General features: G+C 53.9%; 1 protein-coding gene across 1 annotated transcript in view; it reads right to left on the reverse strand.

Moving 5' to 3' along the window:
* The window catches only part of strip1 (striatin interacting protein 1), a 139,490-nt gene that overhangs the window by 66,417 nt on the left and 49,268 nt on the right, over positions 1-23,805 (reverse strand). The window contains exons 10-12 of the mRNA XM_068007761.1: positions 19,207-19,427; positions 18,392-18,457; positions 5,692-5,755 (exon numbers count right to left, since the gene is read on the reverse strand). Coding sequence (XP_067863862.1) covers positions 5,692-5,755; positions 18,392-18,457; positions 19,207-19,427 — 351 coding nt within the window. The remainder of the gene's footprint in view (positions 1-5,691; positions 5,756-18,391; positions 18,458-19,206; positions 19,428-23,805) is intronic.

The following is a 23,805-nucleotide window of genomic DNA, read 5'->3' on the forward strand; positions in this document are numbered from 1 at the left end:
CCAGGTCTCTCTGTTCCTGCACCCCCTTTAGAATTGTACCCTTTAGTTTATATTGCCTCTCCTCGTTCTTCCTACCAAAATGTATCATTTTGCACTTCTCTGCGTTAAATTTCATCTGCCATGTGTCCACCCATTCCACCAGCCTGTCTATACCCCCTTGAAGTTTATCTCCATACTCCTCACTGTTCACTATACTTCCAAGTTTTGTGTCATCTGCAAATTTTGAAATTGTGCTCTGTACACCCAAGTCCAAGTTATTAATATACATCAAGAAAAGCAGCAGTCCTAGTACTGACCCCTGAAGACCACCACCGTATACCTTCCTCCAGTCCGAAAAACAACTGTTCACCACTACTCTGTTTTCTGTCTCTTAGCCAATTTCGTATCCATGCTGCCACTGCCCCTTTTATTCCATAGGCTTCAACTTTGCTGACAAGCCTATTATGTGGCACTTTATCAAACACCTTTTGGAAGTCCATATACACCACATCAATTGCACTGGCCTCATCAAAAAACTCAATCAAGTTAGTTAAACAAAATTTGCCTTTAACAAATCCATGCTGGCTTTCCTTAATTAATCCACACTTGTCCGAGAGACTGTTAATTTTGTCTCGAATTATCGTTTCTATATGCTTGCCCACCACCAAGGTTAAACTGACTAGCCTGTAGTTGCTGGGTTTATCCTTACATCCTTTTTTGAACAAGGGTGTAACATTTGCAATTCTTCAGTCCTCTGGCACCACCCCCATATCTAAGAGGGTAGTGCCACCCCCACCCCACCTTTTTCCTCAACCGAGGATTCCCCTGCACTGTAGTTGACAGGGCCCTCGACCATGTCCGTTCTATTTCCTGCACTTTTGCCCTCACCCCTAACCCTACCTCCAGAACCAGGATAGGGTCCCCCTTGTCCTCACCTTCCACCCCACCAGCCTCCACATTCAACATATCATCCTCCGCCATTTCCGCCACCTCCAGTGCAATCCCAACACCAAACACATCTTTCCCTCCCCTCCCCTTTCAGCATTGCAAAGGGACCGCTCCTTTTGAGTCACCCTGGTCCACTCTTCCATCACCCCCAACACCCACTCTCCTCCCAGCCCCAAACGATCCTTCCAGATGAAACAGCGGTTTACTTGTACGTCTTTCAATTTAGTATACTGTATTTGCTGGTCACAATGCAGTCTCCTCTACTTTGGGGAGACCAAACGCAGATTGGGTGATCGTTTTGCTGAACACCTCCGCTCAATCCGCAAGCGTGACCCTGACCGGTCGGTCGCTTGCCATTTTAATTCCCCATCTCACTCCCACTCTGACCTTGGCCTTTTACGCTATTCCAATGAAGCTCAACAAAATGCTCGAGGAACAGCACCTCATCTTTTGTTTAGGCACTTTACAATCTTCCGGACTCAACATTGATTTCAATAACCACTGCTCCCATTTTTTGTTTGTGGCACTGCAGCTGCTGGTAATGGTTCTACTATTGCCATTTATAGCTCCTCTAGACCCATCTTTTGTTTCTTTACTTGTCCCATTACTACCCTCCTTGCCTTGCAACATCATCTCTTTTGTCATTTCATCACTCTTACCCTCTAACCTATCACAGACCTTTCCTTTTGTTCTTTTCTCCCTTCCCTCCCTCCCTCTGTACTTGCTTAAAAACTGTTAACTCTTTAACATCTTCCAGTTCTGACATAAGGTCTTTGACCTGAAACATTAACTCATTTCTTTCTCCAAAGATGTGCCTGGCTTGCTGAGCTTCTCCAGCATTTTATTACACAGTTAGATTGTGCTCAGCACACGCATGCACGCACACACAATTAGATTGCGCTCCCGAACACACACATCAGATTGCGCTCAGCGACCCTGTTGATCCCGATGCTGTTGCCCACCAATGTTTCAGTGCCGCTAATCCTAGCTCCCATTGGTTGGTGTACAAATCAACAGTTGCTGATAGCCCTCGCTCTCATCAGCTTGCAGCCTCTTACTGACCACTACTGTTGCCCAACTGAGCTTTGCTTTCTCCCCATTCCTTGCCCTGGTCATGCCCTTGCCGAGTAGCCCTCAAGAAGCTGGTGGTGAGCCTTCTTCTTGAACCGCTGCAGTCCGTGTGGTGAAGGTGCTCCCACAATGCTGTTAGTTAGGGAGTTTCAGAATTTTGACCCAGAGACGATGAAGGAACAGCCAATATATGTCCAAGTCAGGATAGTGTGTGACTTGGAAGGGAACTTGGAGGTGGTGTTGTTCCCATGCTTCTGCTGCCCTAGTCATTCTAGGTGGTAGAGCTAGCAGGTTTGGGAGATTCTGCCAAAGCAACCTTGGTAAGTTGCTGCAGTGCAACCTGCAGATGGTACACACTATCGCTATGTACGCCAGTGGGGGAGGTATGGATGTTTCAGCTGGTGGATGGGCTGTCCATCAAGCAGACTGCTTTATCCTGGATGGCATTGAGCATCTTCAGTGTTGTTGGAGCAGCACCCATCTAGGCAAGTGGAGAGTATTCAAATCAGACTCCTGGCTTCTGGCTTGTAGGTTGTGGGGAGTCGGGGATGAGTCACTCGCCACAGAACACCCAATCTCTGTCCTGCTCTTGTAGCCACAGCATTTATGCGGCTGGTCCAGTTGAGTTTCTGGTCAACGGTGACCCCCAGGATGTTGATGGTGGGGGATTCGGCGATGGTAATGTCATCGAATGTCAAGTCAAAGTGGTTAGGCTCTCTCTTGTTGGAGATGGCCACTACCTGACACTTACGTGGCGTGAATAATACTTGTCAATTATCAGCCCAAGCCTGGATGTTGTCCAGGTCTTGCTGCATGCAGGCATGGACTGCTTCATTATCTGAGGAATTGCAAATGAAGCTGAATACTGTGTACTCATCAGCGAACATCCTTACTTCTGACCTTATGATGGAGGGAAGGTCATTGAAGCAGTTGAAGATAGATGGGCCTAGGACGCTGCCCTGAGGAAATCCTGCAGCGATGTCCTGGGGCTGAGACAATTGGCTTCCAACAACCACAACCATCTTCCTTTGCATTGTGACTCCAGCCACTGGAGAGTTTTCCCCGAATCCCATTGACTTCAGTTTTACTGCGTACAGTTTTGGCCTCCTTATCTAAGGAAGGATAAACTTGTCTTAGAGGCGGTTTAACGAAGATTCACTAGATTAATTCCTGAGATGAGAGGGTTGTCTCATGAGGAGACATTGAGTAGAATGGGCCTATACTCTCTGGAGTTTAGAAGAATGAGAGGTGATCTCACTGAAACATAAGATTCTGAGGGGGCTTGACAGGGTCGATGCTGAGAGGTCGTTTCCCTTGGCTGGAGAGCCTAGAACTAGGGGGCATAGTCGCAGGATATGGGGTTGGCCATTTAAGAATGAGATGAGGAAGAATTCCTTCACTCAGAGGGTTATGAATCTTTGGAATTCTCTACCTCAGAGGGCTGTGGATGCTGAGTCGTTGAGTATATTTAAGGCTGAGAAAGATAGATTTTTGGACTCGAGGAAATCAAGGGAAATGGGGATCAGGCAGGAAAGTGGAGTTGAGGTCGAAGATCAGTCATGATCTTACTGAATGGCAGAGCAGGCTTGAGGAGCCATATGGCCTACTCCTGCTTCTGCTCCTATTTCTATGTTCTTTTATGTTCTTACTAGGGCTCCTTGGTGCCACAATTGGTATAATGCTGCCTTAATGTCAAGGGCATTCACTCTCACCTCACCTCTGGAATTTGGACCAAGGCTATAATTAAGTCTGGAGCCGAATGGTTCTGGCGGTACCCAAACTGAGCATCGGTGAGCAGGTTATTGGTGAGGTTATTGCTGCTTGATAGCACTGTTGACGATTCCTTCCATCACTTCGCTGATGATTGAGAGAAGGCTGAGAGGACGGTAATCGGCCGGGTTGAATTTGTCCTGCTTTTTGTGGATAGGACATACCTGGGCAATTTTCCACATTGTCGGGTAGATGCCAGTGTTGTGGCTGTACTGGAACAACTTGGCTTGGAGGCGCGAATAGTTCTGGAGCACAGGTCTTCAGCACTACAGCCGGGATATTGTCGGCATCCGTAGCTTTTGCTGTGTCCAGTGCACTCAGTTGTATCTTGATTTCACAGAGTGAATCGAATTGGCTGAAGACTAGTATCTGTGATGGTGGGGACCTCAGGAGGAGGCCGAAAAAGATCACTTAGCACTTCTGGCTTAAGATGGTTGTGATCATATCAGCCTTGTCTTTTGCACTCGTGCTGGACTTTGCCATCATTGAGGATGGGGATGTTCATGGAGCCTCCGCCTCCCGTTAGTTGCTTAATTGACAACAGCATTCACGACTGGACATGGCAGGACGACAGAGCTTTGACCTGATCCGTTGGTCGTGGGATCGCTTGGCTCTGTCTACAGCCTGCTGCTTCCGCTGTTCAGCATTCCGTGTAGTCCTGTGTTTTAGCTACACCAGGTTGGCACCTCCTTTTCAGGTATGCCTGGTGCTGCTCCCAGCATGTTCTTCTACACTCCTCATTGAACCAGCGTTGGTTATCTGGTTTGAAGGCGATGGAGGAGTGAGGGATACGTCAGGCCATGAGGTTACAGATTATGGTGGAATACAATTCTATTGCAGCTGATGGCCCACAGTGCCTCATAGATGCCCAGTTTTGAGCTGCTAACTTCTCAATCTATCCCACCTAGCATGATGGTAGTGCCACAACACGATGGAGGGTGTCCTCAGTGTGAAGACAGGACTTGGTCTGCACAAGTTCTGTGCAGTGGTCACTCCGACCAATATGATTATGAACAGATGCATCTGCGACAGGTAGATTGGTGAGGACGAGGTTAAGTAGGTTATTTCCTCATGTTGGTTCTCTCACCACATGCTGCAAGCCCAGTCTGCCAGCTGTCCTTCAGGACTCAGTCAGTTCAGTCAGTAGTGGTGCTACCAAGCCACACTTGGCGATAGGCATTAAAGACCCCCACCTAGAGTATATTCTGTGCCCTTGTTACCCTCAGTGCTTCCTCCAAATGGTGCTCAACATGGAGAAGAACTGATCCATCGGCTGAGGGAGGGCGGTAGGTGGTAATTAGCAGGAAGTTTCCTGGCCCGTATTTGACCTGAAGCCGTGAGACTTCATGGGGTGCGGAGTCAATGCTGAGGACTCCCAGGGCCACTCCCACCCAACTGTATACCACTGTTCCCCCACCGGAAGGGTGGGATATACCCAGAGATGGTGATGGATGAGTTTGGGACGTTGGCTGATAATCATACTCACAGAATCACATCTATCAGGTTGTTACTTGACTAGTCTGTGAGACAGCTCTCCCAGCTTTGGCACCAGTCCCCAGATGTTAGCGACGAGGACATTGCAGGGTCGACTGGGCTGGGTTTGCCTCCGTCGTGTCCTAATTCGATGTAGGCCCAGACTGAGTAAGGACAGCAGGTTTCCTTCCCTAAAAGTGAACCAGTTCGGTTTAACAATCAAAATGACCACTTGGGCAAGTTTCTAGTGTTGTGGCCTGTGGAACTGTACCCTGAGGCACATCAAAGAGGAGCATCGGGAGAATATGGAGAAAAAAACATCTGGAGACTGCTTTCTCTGTACACCTTTTGTATCAAAATTGTAAACAAGTTCTATAAAGACTTTATGATTTTGCAGAGGTTAAAGCTGGTTCTCCGCTCCCACCCCACCACCCTCCACCCCAGCTTTACCTGTTTAAGGGTTTTGATACTTTCGTGGATGGGTCTTGGTAATCCAACAATGGTATCAGTGTCACTGCGAAGAAAAAACAGAATAAGTTTTACAGATTCAGTCGTCATTGCAATCATGCCCGCAACTTTCCAATGCAATTCTCCTGTAATTATTCTGGGTCTACAGGAGTACCGGCCCACTCATAGATCCCTTTCCGAAGAAGGGGCTCCATTCAAAATGTTAATTATCTTTCCCATTTTCACATGCTGATGGAACTGCTGTGTATTTCCAACATTGTCTGTTTTTATTCTGACTGTTCAATTAGTTCTGAAATGTGGATCATTTAAAAAGATTTGTTAAGAGAGGAAACATATAAGGCCTTTTATATTATAGGTTGGCTGACAAATGACATTCTCCAGAATTTACTTTCAAATGTTACTGCCAGTCTCCCTGTGAACCAGTCTCCGCAAAAGCTCTATGGCATTGTGACATCAACTAGTGACATCATAATCTACAAAACTCAAGATGGGGGAACACACACGATGACATCATTGACTGCTGTGTTCAGCTCGCATTTACTGAGCAGCATTGAGACATAGTCACACTGGTGAGAGGTACCAAGACCCAGGAAAAAGGGGTGTTTCTGGGCAGTCTAATGAAGCTAGTCAGTTCTGGCTTCATCAGGCCAGCAGCTGAGAGCTACAGAAATCAACAACTGAACAAAATTTTAAAGCAAAATGTTAAAGCCAAAAAGACTGGGATTGTTTTCGTGAGAAAAGAGAAGACTTGAGGGGTGACCTGATAGAGGTCTTCAAAATTATGACAGGGTTGAATAGGGTAGAGAAGATATTTCCACTTATGGGGAGACCAAAAGTAGGGGCCATAAATATAAGATAGGCATTAATAATTTCAATAGGGAATTCAGGAGAAGCTTCTTTACCGAGAGAGTCGTCAGAACGTGGAACTTGCTACCACAAGTTTAGGCGACTAGCATAGATGCATTTAAGGCTAAATAAACACGAGTGAGAAAGGAGGAAGGATATGGTGATAGGGTTAGTGAAGACCAGGGGGGGGCGGAGGGAGACGCGGCGGGGGGGGGGCGGAGGGAGACGCGGCGGGGGGGGGGCGGAGGGAGACGCGGCGGGGGGGGGGCGGAGGGAGACGCGGCGGGGGGGGGGCGGAGGGAGACGCGGCGGGGGGGGGGCGGAGGGAGACGCGGCGGGGGGGGGGCGGAGGGAGACGCGGCGGGGGGGGGGCGGAGGGAGACGCGGCGGGGGGGGGGCGGAGGGAGACGCGGCGGGGGGGGGGGCGGAGGGAGACGCGGCGGGGGGGGGGCGGAGGGAGACGCGGCGGGGGGGGGGGCGGAGGGAGACGCGGCGGGGGGGGGGCGGAGGGAGACGCGGCGGGGGGGGGGGGGCGGAGGGAGACGCGGCGGGGGGGGGCGGAGGGAGACGCGGCGGGGGGGGGCGGAGGGAGACGCGGCGGGGGGGGCGGAGGGAGACGCGGCGGGGGGGGCGGAGGGAGACGCGGCGGGGGGGGCGGAGGGAGACGCGGCGGGGGGGGCGGAGGGAGACGCGGCGGGGGGGGCGGAGGGAGACGCGGCGGGGGGGGCGGAGGGAGACGCGGCGGGGGGGGCGGAGGGAGACGCGGCGGGGGGGGCGGAGGGAGACGCGGCGGGGGGGGCGGAGGGAGACGCGGCGGGGGGGGCGGAGGGAGACGCGGCGGGGGGGGGCGGAGGGAGACGCGGCGGGGGGGGGCGGAGGGAGACGCGGCGGGGGGGGGCGGAGGGAGACGCGGCGGGGGGGGCGGAGGGAGACGCGGCGGGGGGGGCGGAGGGAGACGCGGCGGGGGGGGCGGAGGGAGACGCGGCGGGGGGGGCGGAGGGAGACGCGGCGGGGGGGGCGGAGGGAGACGCGGCGGGGGGGGCGGAGGGAGACGCGGCGGGGGGGGCGGAGGGAGACGCGGCGGGGGGGGCGGAGGGAGACGCGGCGGGGGGGGCGGAGGGAGACGCGGCGGGGGGGGCGGAGGGAGACGCGGCGGGGGGGGCGGAGGGAGACGCGGCGGGGGGGGCGGAGGGAGACGCGGCGGGGGGGGCGGAGGGAGACGCGGCGGGGGGGGCGGAGGGAGACGCGGCGGGGGGGGCGGAGGGAGACGCGGCGGGGGGGGCGGAGGGAGACGCGGCGGGGGGGGCGGAGGGAGACGCGGCGGGGGGGGCGGAGGGAGACGCGGCGGGGGGGGCGGAGGGAGACGCGGCGGGGGGGGCGGAGGGAGACGCGGCGGGGGGGGCGGAGGGAGACGCGGCGGGGGGGGCGGAGGGAGACGCGGCGGGGGGGGCGGAGGGAGACGCGGCGGGGGGGGCGGAGGGAGACGCGGCGGGGGGGGCGGAGGGAGACGCGGCGGGGGGGGCGGAGGGAGACGCGGCGGGGGGGGCGGAGGGAGACGCGGCGGGGGGGGCGGAGGGAGACGCGGCGGGGGGGGCGGAGGGAGACGCGGCGGGGGGGGCGGAGGGAGACGCGGCGGGGGGGGCGGAGGGAGACGCGGCGGGGGGGGCGGAGGGAGACGCGGCGGGGGGGGCGGAGGGAGACGCGGCGGGGGGGGCGGAGGGAGACGCGGCGGGGGGGGCGGAGGGAGACGCGGCGGGGGGGGCGGAGGGAGACGCGGCGGGGGGGGCGGAGGGAGACGCGGCGGGGGGGGCGGAGGGAGACGCGGCGGGGGGGGCGGAGGGAGACGCGGCGGGGGGGGCGGAGGGAGACGCGGCGGGGGGGGCGGAGGGAGACGCGGCGGGGGGGGCGGAGGGAGACGCGGCGGGGGGGGCGGAGGGAGACGCGGCGGGGGGGGCGGAGGGAGACGCGGCGGGGGGGGCGGAGGGAGACGCGGCGGGGGGGGCGGAGGGAGACGCGGCGGGGGGGGGCGGAGGGAGACGCGGCGGGGGGGGCGGAGGGAGACGCGGCGGGGGGGGCGGAGGGAGACGCGGCGGGGGGGGCGGAGGGAGACGCGGCGGGGGGGGCGGAGGGAGACGCGGCGGGGGGGGCGGAGGGAGACGCGGCGGGGGGGGCGGAGGGAGACGCGGCGGGGGGGGCGGAGGGAGACGCGGCGGGGGGGGCGGAGGGAGACGCGGCGGGGGGGGCGGAGGGAGACGCGGCGGGGGGGGCGGAGGGAGACGCGGCGGGGGGGGCGGAGGGAGACGCGGCGGGGGGGGCGGAGGGAGACGCGGCGGGGGGGGCGGAGGGAGACGCGGCGGGGGGGGCGGAGGGAGACGCGGCGGGGGGGGCGGAGGGAGACGCGGCGGGGGGGGCGGAGGGAGACGCGGCGGGGGGGGCGGAGGGAGACGCGGCGGGGGGGGCGGAGGGAGACGCGGCGGGGGGGGCGGAGGGAGACGCGGCGGGGGGGGCGGAGGGAGACGCGGCGGGGGGGGCGGAGGGAGACGCGGCGGGGGGGGCGGAGGGAGACGCGGCGGGGGGGGCGGAGGGAGACGCGGCGGGGGGGGCGGAGGGAGACGCGGCGGGGGGGGCGGAGGGAGACGCGGCGGGGGGGGCGGAGGGAGACGCGGCGGGGGGGGCGGAGGGAGACGCGGCGGGGGGGGCGGAGGGAGACGCGGCGGGGGGGGCGGAGGGAGACGCGGCGGGGGGGGCGGAGGGAGACGCGGCGGGGGGGGCGGAGGGAGACGCGGCGGGGGGGGCGGAGGGAGACGCGGCGGGGGGGGCGGAGGGAGACGCGGCGGGGGGGGCGGAGGGAGACGCGGCGGGGGGGGCGGAGGGAGACGCGGCGGGGGGGGCGGAGGGAGACGCGGCGGGGGGGGCGGAGGGAGACGCGGCGGGGGGGGCGGAGGGAGACGCGGCGGGGGGGGCGGAGGGAGACGCGGCGGGGGGGGCGGAGGGAGACGCGGCGGGGGGGGCGGAGGGAGACGCGGCGGGGGGGGCGGAGGGAGACGCGGCGGGGGGGGCGGAGGGAGACGCGGCGGGGGGGGCGGAGGGAGACGCGGCGGGGGGGGCGGAGGGAGACGCGGCGGGGGGGGCGGAGGGAGACGCGGCGGGGGGGGCGGAGGGAGACGCGGCGGGGGGGGCGGAGGGAGACGCGGCGGGGGGGGCGGAGGGAGACGCGGCGGGGGGGGCGGAGGGAGACGCGGCGGGGGGGGCGGAGGGAGACGCGGCGGGGGGGGCGGAGGGAGACGCGGCGGGGGGGGCGGAGGGAGACGCGGCGGGGGGGGCGGAGGGAGACGCGGCGGGGGGGGCGGAGGGAGACGCGGCGGGGGGGGCGGAGGGAGACGCGGCGGGGGGGGCGGAGGGAGACGCGGCGGGGGGGGCGGAGGGAGACGCGGCGGGGGGGGCGGAGGGAGACGCGGCGGGGGGGGCGGAGGGAGACGCGGCGGGGGGGGCGGAGGGAGACGCGGCGGGGGGGGCGGAGGGAGACGCGGCGGGGGGGGCGGAGGGAGACGCGGCGGGGGGGGCGGAGGGAGACGCGGCGGGGGGGGCGGAGGGAGACGCGGCGGGGGGGGCGGAGGGAGACGCGGCGGGGGGGGCGGAGGGAGACGCGGCGGGGGGGGCGGAGGGAGACGCGGCGGGGGGGGCGGAGGGAGACGCGGCGGGGGGGGCGGAGGGAGACGCGGCGGGGGGGGCGGAGGGAGACGCGGCGGGGGGGGCGGAGGGAGACGCGGCGGGGGGGGCGGAGGGAGACGCGGCGGGGGGGGCGGAGGGAGACGCGGCGGGGGGGGCGGAGGGAGACGCGGCGGGGGGGGCGGAGGGAGACGCGGCGGGGGGGGCGGAGGGAGACGCGGCGGGGGGGGCGGAGGGAGACGCGGCGGGGGGGGCGGAGGGAGACGCGGCGGGGGGGGCGGAGGGAGACGCGGCGGGGGGGGCGGAGGGAGACGCGGCGGGGGGGGCGGAGGGAGACGCGGCGGGGGGGGCGGAGGGAGACGCGGCGGGGGGGGCGGAGGGAGACGCGGCGGGGGGGGCGGAGGGAGACGCGGCGGGGGGGGCGGAGGGAGACGCGGCGGGGGGGGCGGAGGGAGACGCGGCGGGGGGGGCGGAGGGAGACGCGGCGTGGGGGGCGGAGGGAGACGCGGCGGGGGGGGCGGAGGGAGACGCGGCGGGGGGGGCGGAGGGAGACGCGGCGGGGGGGGCGGAGGGAGACGCGGCGGGGGGGGCGGAGGGAGACGCGGCGGGGGGGGCGGAGGGAGACGCGGCGGGGGGGGCGGAGGGAGACGCGGCGGGGGGGGCGGAGGGAGACGCGGCGGGGGGGGCGGAGGGAGACGCGGCGGGGGGGGCGGAGGGAGACGCGGCGGGGGGGGCGGAGGGAGACGCGGCGGGGGGGGCGGAGGGAGACGCGGCGGGGGGGGCGGAGGGAGACGCGGCGGGGGGGGCGGAGGGAGACGCGGCGGGGGGGGCGGAGGGAGACGCGGCGGGGGGGGCGGAGGGAGACGCGGCGGGGGGGGCGGAGGGAGACGCGGCGGGGGGGGCGGAGGGAGACGCGGCGGGGGGGGCGGAGGGAGACGCGGCGGGGGGGGCGGAGGGAGACGCGGCGGGGGGGGCGGAGGGAGACGCGGCGGGGGGGGCGGAGGGAGACGCGGCGGGGGGGGCGGAGGGAGACGCGGCGGGGGGGGCGGAGGGAGACGCGGCAGGGGGGGGCGGAGGGAGACGCGGCAGGGGGGGGCGGAGGGAGACGCGGCAGGGGGGGGCGGAGGGAGACGCGGCAGGGGGGGGCGGAGGGAGACGCGGCAGGGGGGGGGCGGAGGGAGACGCGGCAGGGGGGGGCGGAGGGAGACGCGGCGGGGGGGGCGGAGGGAGACGCGGCGGGGGGGGGGCGGAGGGAGACGCGGCGGGGGGGGGCGGAGGGAGACGCGGCGGGGGGGGAGGGTGAGGGAGAGACGCGGCGGGGGGAGTGGGGAGGGAGAGACACGGCGGTTGGGGGGGGTGGGGGGAGGGCGGGACGCGGCGGTTGGGGGGGGGGGGGTGTGGGAGAATTGGTTATCGGGGGTGACGGACACAAAAAGGGCCGTTGAATGTCAAGGGGAGATGGTTTGACTCTCGCTTGTTGGAGATGGTCATTGCCTGGCACTTGTCTGGTGCGAACGTTACTTATGAGCCCAAGCCTGGTTGTTGTCCAGGTCTTGCTGTATACGGGCTCGGACTGCTTCATTATTTGAGGGGTTGCGAACGGAACTGAACACTGTGCAATCATCAGCGAACATCCCCATTTCTGACCTTATGATGGAGGGAAGGTCATTGATGAAGCAGCTGAAGATGGTTGGGCCTAGGACACTGCCCTGAGGAACTCCTGCAGCAATGTCCTGGGGCTGAGATGATTGGCCTCCAACAACCATCTTCCTTTGTGTTAGGTATGACTCCAGCCACTGGAGAGTTTTCCCCCTGATTCCCATTGACTTCAATTTTACGAGGGCTCCTTGGTGCCACACTCGGTCAAATGCTGCCTTGAAGTCAAGGGCAGTCACTCTCACCTCACCTCTGGAATTCAGCTCTTCTGTCCACGTTGGGACCAAGGCTGTAATGAGGTCTGGAGCCGAGTGGTCCTGGCGGAACCCAAACTGAGTATCGGTGAGCAGGTTATTGGTGAGTAAGTGCCGCTTGATAGCGCTGTCATCACTTTGCTGATGATTGAGAGTAGACTGATGGGGCAGTTATTGGCCAGATTGGATTTGTCCTGCTTTTGTGGACAGGACATACCTGGGCAATTTTCCACATTGTCGGGTAGATGCCAGTGTTGTAGCTGTACTGGAACAGCTTGGCTAGAGGCGCAGCTAGTTCTGGAGCACAAGTCTTCAGCACTACAGCCGGGATGTTGTCGGGACCCATAACCTTTGTTGTATCCAGTGCACTCAGCCGTTCCTTGATATCACGTGGAGTGAATCGAATTGGCTGAAGACTGGCTTCTGTGATGGTGGGGATATCAGGAGGAGGCAGAGATGGATCATCCACTCCGCACTTCTGGCTGAAGATGGTTGCAAACGCTTCAACCTTGTCATTTGCACTCACATGTTGGACTGTGCCATCAGTGAGGATGGGGATGTTTACAGAGCCTCCTCCTCCTGTTAGTTGTTTAACTGTCCACCACCATTCACGACTGGATGCGGCAGGACTGCAGAGCTTTGATCTGATCTGTTGGTTGTGGAATCGCTTAGCTCTGTCTATAGCATGTTGCTTCCGCTGTTGGGCATGCATGTAGTCCTGAGTTGTAGCTTCACCAGGTTGGTACCTCATTTTGAGGTATGCCTGGTGCTGCTCCTGGCATGCTCTTCTACACTCCTCATTGAACCAGGGTTGATCTCCTGGCTTGTTGGTAACGGTCGAGTGAGGAATATGCCGGGCCATGAGGTTACAGATTGGGCTGGAATACAATTCTGCTGATGGCCCACAGCGCCTCAATGAGGAGTGTGGAAGAGCATGCCCATTTTTGAGCTGCTAGATCTGTTCTGAATCTATCCAATTTAGCACGGTGAAAGTACCACACATGTTGGCTGGTGTCCTCAGTGCGAAGACGGGATTTCGACTCCACGAGGACTGTGCGGTGGTCACTCCTACCAATACTGTCATGGACAGATGCATCTGCGACAGGTAGATTGGTGAGGACGAGGTCAAGTAGGTTTTTCCCTCGTGTTGGTTTGCTCACCACCTGCTGCAGGCCCAGTCTGGCAGCCCCAGTCTGGCAGCTATGTCCTTCAGGACTCGGCCAGCTCGGTCAGTAGTGGTGCTACCGAGCCACTCTTGGAGATGGACATTGAAGTCCCCCACCCAGAGTACATTCTGTGCCTTTGCTACCCTCAGTGCTTCCTCCAAGTGGTGCTCAACATGGAGGAGGACTGACTCATCAGCTGAGGGAGGACGGTAGGTGGTAATCAGCAGGAGGTTTCCTTACCCATGTTTGACCTGATGCCATGAGATTTCATGGGGTCCGGAGTCAATGTTGAGGACTCCCGGGGCCACTCCCTCCTGACTGTATATCACCTCTGGTCGGTCTGTCCTGCCGGTGGGAGAGGACATACCCAGGGATGGTAATGGAAGAGTCTGGGATGTTGGCTAAAAAGTATGATTCTGAGAGTATGGCTGTGTCAGGCTGTTGCTTGATTGGTCTGTGGGACAGCTCTCCCAATTTTGGCACAAGTCCCTCGACGTTAGTGAGGAGGACTTTGCAAGGTCGACTGGGCTTGGTTTGCCGTTGTCGTGTCCGGTGCCTAGTGGTCCGTAGCCGAGTGGTCCGTCCGGTTTTATTCTTATTATGACTTTTTTTTTTAAAAGCGAGATTGTACAACTGAGTGGCTTGCTAGGCCATTTCAGAGGGCAATTAAGAATCAACCACATTGCTGTGGGTCTGGAGTCACATATAGGCCAGACAGGGTAAGAACGGCAGGTTTCCTTCCCTGAAGAACATTAGTGAACCAGATGGGTTTTTATGACAATCAGGTAGTTTCATGGCCACCATTACAGATACTAGTTTTTTTTTAAATTCCAGATTTTATTTAATTAATTGAATTTAAATTCCCCAGCTGCCGTGGCGGGATTTGAACTCATGACTCCGGATTATTAGTTCAGGCCTCTGGATTACTACCAGTAACATAATCACTATGCTTCCGTACCCGATAATAGCAATCATAATATGATCAAGTTGAACGTTATGTTTGAAAGGGAGAAACCAGTAACAGCTACTAAGGTTCTAAATTTAGGTAAGGCTGACTTCAACGGGATGAGACAGAGACTGTCCACAGTAAACTGGGCAAATCTGTTAACGGGTAAAACGACAGATGATCAGTGGGAGATGTTCAAAAAAGAACGTGAGATACAGACCAGTTTCTACCCCTAAGGGGCAAGAGCTCTACTTGCCAAAAAAACCAGCCATGGACGACAAAAGAGGTAAAAGACAACATAAAACTAAAAGAAAAAGTATACAAAAGTGCAAAAAAAAGCACAAATCCTGGCGACTGGGAGAGATACAAAGAATATCAAAGGGTGACAAAACAGTAAGAGCTACAAAAAGGGAGTGTGAAAAGCACGGAATAACAAAATCAACACAAAATTTTTACAATTATATTAGGAAAATGAGGGTAGTCAAAATCAATGTGGGCCCCTTAGAAACTGATAACGGTGATATTGTAAATGAAAAGGAAAGGGCGGACATATTAAATAATTACTTTGCGTCAGTATTTATAGTAGAGGAAGAGGACAGCATGCCGGACACCCCAAGGAAACTAATTTTGAATAAGGGACGGGGACTCACCATAAGCAATTTAACAGTAATGAAGAAAATAATGGCATTTAGAGTGACAAATCCCCAGGACCAGATGGTTTCCATCCCAGGGTTTTCAAGGAAGTAGGTGAGAATATTGGAGATGCCCTAACTATAATCTTCCAAAGTTCTCTCGATTCAGGAACTGTTCCTTTAGATCGGAAAATTGCACGTCACTCCGCTATTTAAGAAAGTTGAGGGGGAAACCAGGGAATTATAGGCCAGTTAGCCTAACATCTGTTGACGGGAAATTACTAAAATGTATAATTAAGGATAGAAAAACTGAACACCTTGAAAGTTTTCTGATCAGAGAGCACCAGCATGGATTTGTAAAGGGTAGGTCCACGCCTGACGAATCTGATTGAATTTTTTGAAGACGTGACTAAAGTAGTGGACAGAGGAATGTCTATGGATGTTGTTTATATGGACTTCCAGAAGGCATTCGATAAAATCCCTCATAAAAGACTGTTAGCTAAAGTTGAAGCTCATGAAATTGGAGGCAAATTATTGACCTGGTTAGGAAAATGGCTGAGTGGCAGGAGTCAGAGAGTAGGGATAATGAGCAGGTACTCAAATTGGCAGGATTTGTGACTGTGGTGTCCCACGGCCATCTGTGTCGGGGCCTCAACTTTCACTGTATTTATTAACGACTTAGATGATGGGATAGACAGCCACATATCCAAGTTTGCCGGTGACACAAAGATAGGCAGCATTGTAAGCAGTGTAGATGGAAGCATAAAATTACAGAGAGATATTAATAGATAAAGTGAATGGAAAAACTGTGGCAAATGGATTTCAATGTAGGCAAGTGTGAGATCATCCACTTTGGACATAAAAAAGATAGATCAGAATATTTTTTAAATGGTGAAAAGCTCGAAACAGTGGAGATCCAAAGATGCTTCGGGGTCCATGTACATAAATCATTAAAATGTCATGGACGTTTTCAGAAAATAATCAAAAAGGCTAATGGAATGCTGGCCTTTATATCGAGACACTAGAATGCAAGGGGGTGGAAGTTACGGTACAGCTATATAAAGCCCTGGTTAGACCACACCTGGAGTACAGTGTTCAGTTCTGGGTACCGCACCTTAGGAAGGACATATTGGCCTTGGAGGGTGCACAGCATAGATTCACTAGAATGATACCTGGACTCTAAGGGTTAAATTACGAGGAGAAATTACACGAACTAGAGCTGTATTCCCCAGAATTTAAAAGATTAAGGGGTGATTTGATCGAAGTTTTCAAGATATTAAGGGGAATTGCTAGGTAGAAAGAGAAACCATTTCCACTGGTTGGGGAGTCTAGGACTAGGGGATGTAGCCTAAAAATTAGTGCTAGGACTTTCAGGAACGAAGTTAGGAAACACTTCTACATGCAAAGGAAGGTAGAAGTTTAGAAAACTCTTTATATCGAGACACTAGAATGCAAGGGGGTGGAAGTTACGGTACAGCTATATAAAGCCCTGGTTAGACCACAACTAGAACTAGGGGGCATAATCTTAGAATAAGGGGCTGCTCTTTCAAAACTGAGATGAGGAGAAACTTCTTCACTCAGAGGGTGGTAGGTCTGTGGAATTTGCTGCCCCAGGAAGCTGTGGAAGCTACATCATTAGATAAATTTAAAACAGAAATAGACAGTTTCCTAGAAGTAAAGGGAATTAGGGGTTATGGGGAGCGGGCAGGAAATTGGACATGAAGCTGAGTTCGGATCGGTCAATGCCCTGTGGGTGGCGGAGAGGGCCCAGGGGCTATGTGGCCGGGTCCTGCTCCGACTTCTTGTGTTCTTTAGATTTGTGGTTGGGATCAGATCAGCCATGATCTTATTGAATGGCGGAGCAGGCTCGAGGGGCCGATTGGCCTACTCCTGCTCCAATTTCTTATGTTCTTATGTTCTTCTGCAAACAGCAGTTGATGCTAGCTCAATTGCTAATTTTAAATCTGAGTGATAGATTTTTGTTAACAAAGGTATTAAGGGATATGGCGGGTACATAGTTAGGTCACAGATCAGCCATGATCTGATTGAATGGCAGAACAGGCTAGAGGGGTTAAATGGCCTACTCCTGTTCCTATACCACCAAAACCCAAGTTTTTTTTTAACAAGGCCCAAGAATGATTGATGTGAGCGGGAAAAAAATAACCACAGTGGCACAGTGTGGGTGATCTTTTTAGACTGGGATTAGGGTTAGGCATATTTTTTGAGGCAGAGTAGAGAAACTTTACTTTACTTTGCATCTAACTGTTCTATAACTGACTTGAGAGTGCTTGATGCTGATAGGCCGAGTGGTTGATAGTGAGGAGGAAAGCTGTAGAGACTGCAGGAAGCTATCAAAGAAATGGTCAGGTGGGCAGAAAAGTGGCAAATGGAGTTCAATCCGGAGAATTGTGAGGTAATGCATTTGGGGAGAGCAAACAAGGCAAGGGAATACACAATAAATGGAAGGATACTGAGAGGTGTAGAGGAAATGAGGGACCTTGGAGTGCATGTCCACAGATCCCTGAAGGTAGCAGGACTGGTAGATAAGGTGGTTAAGAAGGCATATGGAATGCTTTCCTTTATTAGCCTGGGCATAGAATATAAAAACAGGGATGTTATGCTGGAACTGTATAAAACTTTAGTTTGGCCACAGCTTGAGTACTGCACACAGTTCTGGTCACATTACAGGAAGGATGTAATTGCACTAGAGAGGATGCAGATTGGATAGGCTGTTCTCCTTGGAACAGAGGAGACTGAGGGGTGATTTGATTGAGAAGTACAAAATTATAAGGGGCCTTTTATAGAGTGCTAGGAAGGACCCATTTCCCTTAGCGGAAGGGTAAACAACCAGGGGGCATAAATTTAAAGTGATTGGTAGAAGGATTAGAGTGGAAATTAGGAAAGATTTTTTTCACCCAGAGGGTGATGGGGGTCTGGAACTCACTGCCTGAGAGGGTGGTAGAGGCAGAAACCCTCAACTCATTTAAAAAATACCTGGATGTGCAACTGAAGAGCCGTCACACCTGCAGGGCTACGGACCAAATGCGGGAAAGTGGGATTAGACTAGGTGGCTCCTTTCTCAGCCGGCACGGACACAATGGGCCGAATGGCCTCCTTTTGTGCCATAAATTTTCTATGATTCTATGATGCTGGGTGCCTGAATTGGGAAGTGCGCCATTTAACAAACCTTACTATCCCTCACCTTCAGGAGCACAAAACGTTACTTTAAAAACTGTAAAAATATTGATGAGGTAAAAAAATAAATAAATTTATAGACCACTTTCATGTACTGGCATGCATAACGAGGAGTGAAAGCCTCAGCACCTGATCAAAGACACAAGACTCTGGGAACACTGCCAGAAATAACACTGCTCAAACTCTGTAGTGTAACCAGAGCAGCAATTTGTTTTATTAACTGCCGGCTAAAATTCATTTCTATGTTATAAAAACTTACCAAACCCACTGAAAACTGAAGGAATGATTACCAACAGAACAAGAGAAGTGGATACTCACTTTCCTAAAGTATAACCGATAAATTTACTTCTGCTGGATTCTAAAAAAGTTTCAATGTCTTTTTCTCTGTGGGAAAAAAAAAGTTCTTTATCATCATGGGGAAAAACTAAGAAAAGCTAGCTGAGAATTTTGGCATAAATTATTCAAAATTAAAACAGATTACGATCTCAGTTAGCAAAAATTAAAACGGTTATTGTTTCCTTTATGGTAAATATCCGCAATTTTATACAAGTCATCTGGATCCTCCATCATCTCCCACGCGCAATGTTCCAGGCAGGTCTTTCTGCTGCACTGCTCCATATGGGTTTCTGCTCCTGACCACTATCCACTGATCCCCATCCATAAAAGTGTATGCATGTGTAGATGTCAGTGAGGACAGGACCACGCTTGGAGACCATCTCTTCGCAGCTGAATATCCTGATGACAATCAGACTGGGGTTTCTGCTTGTTCGCTCACCAGCTGCTGATCACAGCCCCCCACAACCCCCCTCCCCACCCCGACCCCCGTTTCACTCTAAAGGAAGGAAAATTACAGGCTGACAAATGCAGAAGTGGAAAATCCTGGCCTTAATGTCCAGGTTCACATATGAAGAAAGGTTTCTTGTGAAAGATATTGGAGCATGGCGGGGCAGGGGACGATCCAGGACATCCAGAGAGCAGAGAAGAGGAGGAGAATACTGACAGAAATAAATTAGCAAGATCAATAATATTTGGACAGGAACTTACAGTGGTACGGTCAGAAAAACTAAATAAATTAAGAATGCACATCTAGTATAGTCAGACCCATTTAAAAATAACGAGCAGAAGCTCCACACCTGACTTTAGGTGCCCAAGGCAGTCCCTTTGGAAGTGATAATCGTTCCGAGGTTGCATGTGGGATTGGTGGTGGCATAACCTCTTCCCTTTCCAAAGAAAATGCTTCAGTCTCAATAGAGTTATCATTATCGTCATTCTCATCATCCTCTTCTCGTGGATCATCGGTTTTGTACGGGTCCTTCTCATTATAAGCATCCAAGTTATCCTGCTTCATAAGTGCCTGCGTTGGGAAACACAAGAACAAAAGAATTTTTGTGAATACGAAAAGGTCAATATGAACGACAGTCTGTCGGCCCTTTTTCAAGAGATCAGCCCCATCATCCCACCATGGTCCCCAATCTTTTGGCACCAAAAAAACTCAATTACCCCCTGAACTCACATTTATACGGAATCTTACAACACCAGGTTATAGTCCAACAGTTTTATTTGAAAATCACAAGCTTTCGGAGGCTTTCTCCTTCATCAGGTGAGTGTCGAGATTCATTGAAAATTACCGCATATATAGTCATAGAACAATGCTTGGTGATTACAGATAATCTTTCCAACTGCCCGTTATCAAGGCCATCAAATGAATTGAATATTGTTCAGACAGAGAAACCTTAGATACCCCAGACAACTGAATATACAAACGGCCAGAACCAAAGAAAGAGAGGGAGAGAGAGAGAGAAACATCCGAAAGGAAGAGAAAGAGAGAGAATGACCGATTGTATTAAAAAGATAACTTTTTTTTTCCCCTGGTGGGGTTACGTGTAGCGCGACATGAACCCAAGATCCCGGTTGAGGCCGTCCTCTGCAAGACATGCCAGATCATCGACACTGATACCACCATCACACGAGAGGACACCACCACCAGGTACATGGTTCATACTCCTGTGACTCGGCCAACGTTGTCTACCTCATACGTTGCAGGAAAGGATGCAGACACTGCAACAACGGATGAACGGACACCGCGCAACAATCGCCAGACAGGAGGGTTCCCTCCCAGTCGGGGAACACTTCAGCAGTCAAGGACATTCAGCCACCGATCTTCGGGTAAGCGTTCTCCAAGGCGGCCTTCGAGACACAAGACAACGCAAAATCGAACAGAAATTGATAGCCAAGTTCCGCACCCATGAGGACGGCCTCGACCGGGATCTTGGGTTCATGTCGCGCTACACATAACCCCACCAGGGGAAATAAAAAAGTTATTTGTTTTTAATACAACTGGTCATTCTCTCTCTTTCTCTTCCTTTCGGATGTTTCTCTCTCTCTTTCCCTCTCTTTCTTTGGTTCTGGCCGTTTGTATATTCAGTTGTCTGGGGTATCTAAGGTTTCTCTGTCTGAACAATATTCAATTCATTTGATGGCCTTGATAACGGGCAGTTGGAAAGATTATCTGTAATCACCAGGCATTGTTCTATGACTATATAAGCAGTAATTTTCAATGAATCTCGACACTCACCTGATGAAGGAGAAAGCTTCCGAAAGCTTGTGATTTTCAAATAAAACTGTTGGACTATAACCTGGTGTTGTAAGATTCCTTACATTTGTACACCCCAGTCCATCACCGGCATCGCCACATCATCACATTTATACTGTACATTTCAATGATCTTCTCTGGTAACTTATTCCATGGCTTTACCACCATTTGATGAAAACATTTCCTCCCAACTTCCCTTCTTACTCCTAACATTACCCTTGTCTCTTTCTCATTTTGCAGACTACACTAATATATGAGGTGGTCGAACGAGCTGGAGGGGCCCCAAACACTCCTTCCAGGTGAAACAGCAGTTTACTTATACTTCTTTCAATTTATTATACTGTATCCGCTGCTCACAAAGCGGTCTCCTCTACAGTGGGGAGACCAAACGCATATCAGGTGATCGCTTTGCTGAACACCTCTTCTCAGTCCGCAAGCGTAACACTGATCTGCCAGTCGCTTGCTATTTTAATTCCCCATCCCACTCCCACTCTGACCTCGGTCTCTTATACTGTTCCAATGAAGCTCAACTTAAGCTCGAGTAACAGCACCTCAAGTTTCCTTTAGGCACTTTACAACCTTCTGGACTCTATACTGATTTCAATAACTTCAGACCATAACCACTACTCCCATTTTAAAAAAATTTTCTTTAAGTATTGGACTGCAGCTATTGGTTATGGTGCTGCTGTTGCCATTTACAGCTCCTCTAGACTGTTTCTTTACTTGTCCCATTACCACCCTCCTTGCCTTGCACCATCATCCCTTTTGTCATTTAATCACTCTTGCCCCCTACCCTATCACAGACCTTCCCTTTTGTTCTTTCCTTCCCTTGTCGAAACTTAACACTATACCAATGCACTAACACACTCAGACCAGTATCACAAAGGGAAAAGTTTTACTTTAATTGACTTGTATACAAGGGAAGCTGTACTCTGAACAATGGTCAGAATAACCTCTTCACTGAACAAAGGAAACAGTTCACATTTATACAGTTTAATTAGCAATGTCCACCTGTCATAGAATATGGGCGTACATGTACATTCTTTATTGGTTCAGGTTGTTCGTCAATCAAGTAGTGAGCCTGCCCCTCTGGACGTCCATAGCTCATCCCTGTTTTGGCACGTAGGCCTCGTAGGCCCGAGCACACTATCCTCCCTACATTCTAAAGCTGGTTATCAGTAGGGCTGAAGTCAGTCTCAAGGCCACATGGCCTCTCAAGAAACTGTATTCTCATTATATTTTATAGTCAGCAATACCCTTATCTGCTCGGGGTGGGGGGGGGGGGGGGGCAGACAGTACCAAGCACCTGCACAGCCAACTTAATTATCAACATACCAAGGCTTAAACGTAATTACACAATTGTGTTTTTCTGTGTGTGTGCTGTAGCTACCCCATTATGGGAGCCAAGGAGTTAACATTGGTCAGATATCCATCATGCATTTCTTCTTTAATATGGTCAAGTAACTGTTCACGCATTTCTACATTAATGTGGTCAGGTACTCTTTATGCATTTCTACACCGTCTCACCACCCCCCTCCCCCCTTCACTGGCTCTGTACTTGTTTAAAAACTTTAACTCTAACATCTTCCAGTTCTGATGAAAAGTCTTCGACCTGAAACATTAACTCTTTCTTTCTCCACAGATGCTGCCTGGCTTGCCAAGCTTCTCCAGCATTTTCTGTTTTTATTTACTTTTGCTACTCTCTTTCTTTTTACATACTTGTAGAAGCTCTTACAATCCATTTTTATATTTAGTGATCTTTGTACATGGACCCCTCAATCTCTCTGGACCGCCACTGTTCCTAGCTTTTCACCATTTAAAAAAAATACTTTTTGATCTATCCTTTAAGTCCAAAATGGATAACCTTACACTTACCTGCGTTGAAATCCATCTGCCACAGTTTTGCCCACTCACTTAATCAATGTTCTCTTTCTAATTTTATGCTCCTGTCTACACTACTTACTATGCCACCAATCTTTGTGTCATCAGAAAACTTGGATATATGGCTCTCTATTGTGTTATCCAAGTCACTGATAAATATAGTGAACAGCTGAGGGCCCAGCACAGATCCTTGTGGAATACCACTAGTCACTTCCTTCCAATTCGAGTACATATCCATTATCCTACTCTCTGTCTTCTACCGCCTAACCAGGTCAATAATGTACCTTAAATTCCAAAAGCTTTAATTTTAGCTCACAGTCTCTTATGTGGAACCTTATCAAATGCTTTATGGAAGTCCATATAAACTACATCCATAGATATTTCCCTGGTCACTACTTCAGTTACTTCCTCAAAAAATTCAATTAGGTTCGTTAGACATGACCTACCCCTTACAAATATAGATCAATGACTTGGATTAAGGAATGGAGAGTTATATATCCAAGTTTGCAGGTTAGGAGAAACAGTAAGGAAGTTGCAATGTAGAAGGAAGCATAAAATTACATACAGATTAAGTGAATGGACAAAACTGTGGTAAATGGATTTCAATGGACCAGCCATATAAATCCTGTGGCTACAAGAGCAGGTCAGAGGCTGGGTATTCTGCGGCGAGTGACTCACCTCCTGACTACCCAAAGCCTTTCCACCATCCACAAGGCACAAGTCAGGATTGTGATGGAATACTCTCCACTTGCCTGGATGAGTGCAGCTCCAACAACACTCAAGAAGGTCGACACCATCCAGGACAAAGCATACCGCTTGATTGGCACCCCATCCACCGCCCTAAACATTCACTCCCTTCACCACCGATGCACAGTGGCTGCAGTGTGTACCATCGACAGGATGCATTGCAGCAACTCGCCAAGGCTTCTTCGACAGCACCTCCCAAACCCGTGACCTCTACCACCTAGAAGGACAACAGCAGCAGGCACATGGGAACACCACCACCTGCACGTTCCCCTCCAAGTCACACACCATCCCGACTTGGAAATATATTGCCATTCCTTCATCGTCGCTGGGTCAAAATCCTGGAACTCCCTTCCTAACAGCACTGTTCAAGAAGGCGGCTCACCACCACCTTCTCAAGGGCAATTAGGGATGGGCAATAAATGCTGGCCTTGCCAGCAACGTCCACATCCCGAGAACCAATAACAAAAAATGTAGCTAAGTATTAGGTCATCCACTTTGGACCTAAAAAGGA

The sequence above is a fragment of the Heptranchias perlo genome, chromosome 27 (assembly GCF_035084215.1).
Source record: "Heptranchias perlo isolate sHepPer1 chromosome 27, sHepPer1.hap1, whole genome shotgun sequence".
NCBI lineage: Eukaryota > Metazoa > Chordata > Chondrichthyes > Hexanchiformes > Hexanchidae > Heptranchias > Heptranchias perlo.